Source organism: Thunnus albacares, chromosome 24, assembly GCF_914725855.1.
Source record: "Thunnus albacares chromosome 24, fThuAlb1.1, whole genome shotgun sequence".
NCBI lineage: Eukaryota > Metazoa > Chordata > Actinopteri > Scombriformes > Scombridae > Thunnus > Thunnus albacares.
In genome coordinates, this window is record NC_058129.1 from 19398713 (window position 1) to 19406021 (window position 7309).

At 34.8% G+C, this 7309-nt stretch overlaps 1 protein-coding gene across 1 annotated transcript; it reads left to right on the top strand.

Annotated features, from left to right (window-relative positions):
* On the top strand, window positions 1-6995 carry creg1 (cellular repressor of E1A-stimulated genes 1). The gene is made up of 5 exons (XM_044344414.1): window positions 1-379; window positions 2753-2872; window positions 2978-3091; window positions 4548-4636; window positions 5514-6995. Exons 1-4 carry the CDS (start codon window positions 83-85, stop codon window positions 4632-4634), a joined length of 618 nt encoding a protein of 205 aa, XP_044200349.1. The 5' UTR covers window positions 1-82; the 3' UTR covers window positions 4635-4636; window positions 5514-6995.
* Window positions 6996-7309: the final 314 nt, after the last annotated feature.

Below are 7309 nucleotides of genomic sequence, written 5' to 3' on the forward strand. Positions count from 1 at the left end.
TCCGTACCGGATCTCGGCGTGTTGTTTATAAGTCGTCCTCCGGTTCGTCTTACCGACTGTCCTCCACACTCCGAAACCGACCATGAGCGTTGTTCTGCGGGCTGCGTGCGTGTTCCTCCTCGGCCTCCTCTGGGCCTCCCTCTCCCCGTCCTCCACCTCCCGGGTGTGGATCCCCCCTCACGACCAGGTGGCCCGGGTCGCCCGCTTCATCGCCCATCAGTGCGACTGGGCCTCCATGGCCACCATCTCCACCCACAAGCCGGTGGTCGGGCAGCCGTTCTCCAACGTCTTCTCGGTCAGCGACGGTCCGCATGGCTCCAGCACCGGGGTGCCCTACATGTACCTGACCCGTATGGAGATCTCCGTGCAGGACCTGGAGGTACTGGTCCCGCAGTGCAGCGTACTTTAAGTATTCAGAATGACCATAAACTTACTGTAAACTGCTTGTAATGAGTCTGAGTGTTCAAAACCTCGTTTATAAATGACAGAATTTAGTGAAATTCCAATTAATTTTATATCATCTTCTCTAGTGTTACTATAATATTGTTACAGGTGCTAATAATGAGTCTCCAGTCTTCAAAACTATGTTTAAAAAGCACAAAATGTAGTAAAAATGCCATTGACTCTCTATTATCTCCTCTAGTGTTAGTATAATATCGCTACAGGTGCTAATAATGACCACAAAGACTGTTGTAAAGTTTAACCATAATAAGTTTCTATTGAAACTGACTCATAGTCAGTCTGCAGCGTAAGAAAGCTGCTGTTTACTCTCTGTTATCTCTGTAGTATCCATACAGCAGTTTGTTGGGAGTCGACTCTGTTCAGAACTACATTTGAAATTATCAGATTTTACTAAAAACTATTGAGACCTCCATGAGCTTGTATTGTATCCTGTGATGTTTCTGTAATATTCTTATCAGGCTGTAAAGTATTCAGAGTATCACAGACTTTACTTCAAACTATAAAGGCTGCAAATAACTTTCTGTTATCGTCTATGAAATATTTCTAATATTCCTTTTCAATCTTAAACTTTGTGTAGTTTTCAAAACTACCATAAAGAAAGTTAAATTATTAAAGATCAATCAATTAATTATCTTATAGTATCTGTACAGAACTCCTATAGGGATTTATAGTGTTTTAAGTATCATAGACTTCTATTCATTTTCTATTATTTCCTCTGTTGTTTTTAATAATATAATAATAATATTCATATGCAACCTTATACACTGTCTGCAGTGTTTACAACTATCATGAAGTCTTACTGAATTACTGAAAACTTAAAATCATCTATTGTATTTCTATAATAGTCCTATTAGTGTTTAGTGTGTAAAGAAGTATCAAAGACTTGAGTTAATATAATATCTTTGGTGTTTTTATGTCTGCGTAGTGTAAAGTTTAACATCTTTTGTGAATTTAAAGTGGCCTTGCAGTATTTTATGTTCTTTTGTACTATAATATCCTAAATATTTCTTTATTATTATCTTTATTATACAGCAGTTTCATATTTGCAGTTAGGAAACAGAAAATTTTTATTAGTGAAATTTGGTGCACGTTGTCATGAATTAGTGTTTTCCTGAAGTGTAGCTGTTCTGCACAGTTATGAAAACATGTCTGAGGATTTATGCAACAGCAGAGGCTCTACCATGACGCAGCAGTTTTTTCCCCACAGAGCGACTCAGCAGTTTGGGAGGAAAAGTCACATGTCAGAGCTGTGATCATGTGACCATGTGATCATGTGACAGAGAACCGCAGAGTGATAAACAGCAGAAACATAAAGTACCGTCTGTGTTTACGGCCTGAAAATGTCTTAAGTCGCTAAAAAGACAGATAAGAAGTATTTTACAAGTTTTCAGTTAGTTATAAATGTTCTTTAAGTTCTTTACAACAACTTTGTTGTAAAAAAGAAGGTTTAAAGTTCAGAGAAACTTTTGTCATATGTCATCAAACAGCACTGTGTCGTTAAAATATATGAAACAATATCCAAGTCTGGAGTGTTTGGAAGGTGCTTTTATGGCAGTAAAATCTAAAGTTGAAGCGCTGAAAGCATTTAAAGTGACATTTAAAAACAGAATTACTGAAAAAGAAACTCAACTTACAGTAACAGCAGAAGTGCTGGAAGGAGCTGAATTGAGGGAAGTTGAAGTGAAAGTGATGAAATGAGTTGGTATGTTAGTTTAAATTCAAACAGTGTCAATTATGAAAATAGTTTATGTCAATACACGTGTAAGAAATTAAAGGAGTTAAAGTGTCAGATGATACAGAAGAGCTGAAGGAATTAAAGTGTCAGTTAAAAAGTCAGCTGAAGTGTGACGAGTTGAAGGGTTCAATGAGCTAAAGTGTCAGTTCAAATGTAAACACTGAAAGCAAATATCATTCGGAGTGTCAAGTGTAAAGTTGAAGTGTTTAAATATAGGAGATATAAGCAGTTGAAGTGTCAGTAATTTTAACGGGTAAAGCTGAAAGCAGTTAAAGTGTCAGTTAAATATGAACAGAAGAGCTGAAAGCAGTTGAAGTGTCAGTTTAATATGAACAGAAGAGCTGAAAGCAGTTGAAGCGTCAGTTAAATACGAACAGAAGAGCTGAAAGCAGTTGAAGCGTCAGTTAAATACGAACAGAAGAGCTGAAAGCAGTTAAAGTGTCAGTTAAATATGAACAGACGAGCTGAAATCAGTTAAAGTGTCAGTTAAATATGAACAGACGAGCTGAAAGCAGTTGAAGTGTCAGTTAAAGTGAGTTTCCTGTCTTCCTCCAGGCGAACCCTGAGGCGTCTCTGTCCATGTCTCTGGCTCAGACCGACTACTGCAGGCAGCAGGGCTTCGACCCTCAGAGTCCTCTCTGTGCTCACATCATCCTGTCTGGATCTGTGCTGGAGGTATAAACACACACACACACACACACACACACACACACACACCTGTGTGTCCAGGTGGTAAAGTCTGAGTTGTCACATGACCCTCCTCTCATTCCTCTTGGTCAGCTGAACGGGACGGAGGCGGAGTTTGCTAAGAAAGCGCTCTTCAGTCGACACCCAGAGATGATCGACTGGCCGTCTGATCACAACTGGTTCTTCGCCAAGTTCAACATTACTCAGGTACCAGTACTACTATTACTATCACTATTACTACTATTACTACTATTACTATCACTATTACTACTATTACTATCACTATTACTACTATTACTATCACTATTACTACTATCACTATTACTACTATTACTATTACTATTACTACTATTACTATCACTATTACTACTATTACTATTACTACTATCACTATCACTATTACTACTATTACTATCACTATTACTACTATTACTCTCACTATTACTACTATTACTATCACTATTACTACTATTACTATCACTATTACTACTATCACTATTACTACTATTACTCTCACTATTACTACTATTACTATCACTATTACTACTATTACTATCACTATTACTATTACTACAACTACTATTACTATTACTACTTCTACTATTACTACTATTACTATTACTACTACTACTATTACTATTACTACTATTACTATCACTATTACTACTATTACTATCACTATTACTACTACTACTACTACTATTACTATTACTATTACTACTATTACCATTACTACTATTACTACTATTACTATCACTATTACTACTATTACTATTACTACTACTATTACTATTATTACTATTACTATTACTACTATTACTATCACTATTACTGTTACTATTTCTACTACTACTATTATTACTACTACTATTACTACTATTACTATCACTATTACTACTATTACTACTATTACTATCACTATTACTACTATTACTATCACTATTACTACTACTATTTCTACTACTACTATTATTACTAATACTATTACTACTATTACTATTACTACTACTATTACTATTTCTACTACTACTATTATTACTAATACTATTACTACTATTACTATTACTACTACTATTACTATTTCTACTACTACTATTATTACTATTACCATTACTACTATTACTACTATTACTATCACTATTACTACTATTACTATTACTACTACTATTACTACTATTTCTACTATTATATTACTACTACTAGTACTACTACTGTTATTACCACTATTACTTTACTACTATTATTACTACTATTATTATTACTGTTACTACTGCTACTATAAACTACTGATACTACTACTACTACTAGACGATAAACTACTACTTTCCTGCTACTACTATCACTAATACAACTATAAACTACTATTACTTTGTCGCTACTACTACTACACTATAGTATACTGCTGTTATTATGAACACTACTACTAAGACAACTATTGTTATTACAGTTGTTACTACTACCTCATACTGCTCCTAATGCTACTCCCTGTACTACTACTACTGGTATTTCCACTACTGTTACTAGTACACTGGTACTGCTACCTCTGCTACTACTAGTACTGCTCCAAACAGCAGTAATCTCTGTAGTACTGGTCAGTCAAACTGGTTTAGACCAGTTTAGACCAGTCAAAGATGTCTCAGTAATTACTGCTGTCATGTTGCAGGTGTGGGTGTTGGATTATTTTGGCGGGGTGAAGACGGTCACCCCGGAGGAATACTTCCAGGCCGCGCCGAACAGGAAGCACCACTGACGGTCAGAGCTGCTGGGTTTTGTAGTTCTTCTTCTTCTTCTGTTTGTGGTTGTCTTTGAAAAACTGCAACATAATCTTTTAAAGGCGCATTCATGAATCTTGGTTATGGTTTTTATTCGTCAGCTGATCAGACCACAGTGGTGACAATATGTTATAAATTAGTCACGTTGGTCACTTTCACTACCTGTTCTGTAAAAATAAAGGATGTACGGTGGCTTCACACACCAAACACCAAAATCTGCCACAAAACCAAAACAAACATATAAATGAAATGCTGAGAATGACAAGAATAAAAACACTCACAGTGAATCAAAACTGAGACATACTGATGTCAAAATATGTTGACATTGTCATTAAGTATGTATCCATTTTTTCACCTATTTGCTTGTACATAATAGTGATAGTGATGTTTGCATAAATGTACTTAAATAAAACAAAACTGATTCTGATCATTTTGACATTTTAAGTCAAAAGTGGTCTCATTATTTTGAATTAAAAAGTAAAAACTTTGGCTTATCTCTTGATTTTCATGTATTATTTTAAGATTTTGATTTAGTTTTCATCATTCCCAACTTTTCATCTGCATTTTTTTACTCACTTCTGGTAGAAATGGTCTCTCACAGGTCGTTTCTCTTTATTCAAGAGACTTTAAGTCATTTTCACAGGTAGAAGGTAAACACACAGTGGAAACCTGTTTACTTTACTCAGTCAGGTTAAAGAAAGTAACAAGATTACAATATATTTAAAAAGAGTTGGAAGAATATTTACAACAGTTATTTAAAGCACTTCTGATGAAGTCGAGCAGCAGATGATTATGAAACTGCTTCTTCTTCTTTTTGATATTGATAACTGATGTTCACTGTTGTCGTTTCTGCTCAGGACGCTGATGGAGAACAGATCGGGGATCGAAACCTGCGACCTGGAAGAAGTCTGACGGGATCTGAGCAGGTTGTCAGTTTGAATCTTTCTACAAGACGACGTCTTCAACTATAAACTACCGGAGTGACGCTGCTCAACGCTTCAGTATCAGAATCTGTGATGAGTGGAAGTAACAAAAATCAACTGCGATCAATAAATATGATGGAAAAATTAGAGAGTTGAAAAACTGAGCTGGTCTGAAAAAACACCAAATTTACTCACAGCTGATCAATCAATTGCAAATCCAATTGCAGCAACTGATCAATCAATTTACAAGCATTTTAATCACTTAAAGTAACTTCACACCGCATGAAATCATTTAAATTCAATCAAGTTTAGGAATAAAAATAGAAAGCATTTTTAAAATTCTTTAAAATTAATAATTTTGTCATTTCAGAACATTTAATTTAATTTGACAGCTGGACTTTCCAATAATCAACAGTATTGAACATAAAAAAAACAAGGTTGACTGTTAAATTAACAAAATTTTGATTATTTATTGATCTGATCAGTCATCTGATTGTTGTTGTGGTTTAAAATTCAAACTACCAATAAACCTCAGGTTTTTGTTGTTGATCAGAGTTATAAAATATAAAAGGTGTGATTATAGATTAGACGTGTGCACAGATTTAAAACACATTTAAAAGCCTTTGTGTGAAATATTAAGTGTGTGTTTTTGTTAGAAATAAGATGTCGGCTGCAGTGCTGCAGTTTGACCGCTGGAGGGAGCCGTTGTGTTTTTATGCAAACCCTAAAAAAAAACACAGGAGAGGTGAAGTCAAACTAAACTAAACTCAAAAACATGATTACAAATGTTTGATATTTTGCTGCAGAACAACAGCAGCTTTCAGTGAGAATCATTTGTGTTTTTATTTAAAAACATCTGCAGACAGATGTTAAAGTCAATAAAAACACATTAAAACAATTCAAAACTAAAAGATGAAGTTTAGTTTGTAAGCATGAAAGTCACCCAGATTGAAGATAAATAGATTTCCACATGATAGAAACAATATGACAAACTGAAAAATGAACCTTTGTACCATTTATAGTGAAGCAGGAAACACTTTCATCTGTAGATTTTTTTCCTTTTCCCTGGTTTGGTTTTGCGGCTCCGTTACAGCTCAACACAAACGTTCACAAACGCAAAGATTTAAGTTGTTTGATTCGAAGGGATTTGCACTAAAAACACAACTTTTGCACTGCACTTTTTAACTTTGTCACAGGTGAACAGAACCACACGCGGATTCACAAGCGGAAGTAATGTTAGTGTAAGTTATGAATACATGTTCATCTACAAACGCCAAAATATAATCCAGCAGGTTTTTACTGGTTACAGCTAATAATAAAGTTTTCTGCTGAATGAGCTTCTTACTACAAGAAAAAGCCCAAAGTTGAATGTATATGATTAGGAATAGTATAGTTCATTCTTTAATCTTTTAAAAACTACATTTCCCATGATTCCTAGCCATCAGCATGCTGTTCAAACCTCATTGGATGTGTAGTTAGTTTGTTCTTTAAGTTTTGGAAACAGTTTGACATTAAAATATCTGAACTCACTGGGAGACTTCATCTGTACACTCTGCTCTACAGAATATGTGTAATTACATATTGTCACTTTCATAAATTGATAATACTTTTGATCACAGATCAAAAACTTCTAAAGTCGACTGAATCTGCTGCTCCTGTGACGCCTTAAACATCATTTTATACTCCATAAATGTTATGATATGTCTTTCATTATAACTTTAAAGAATTCA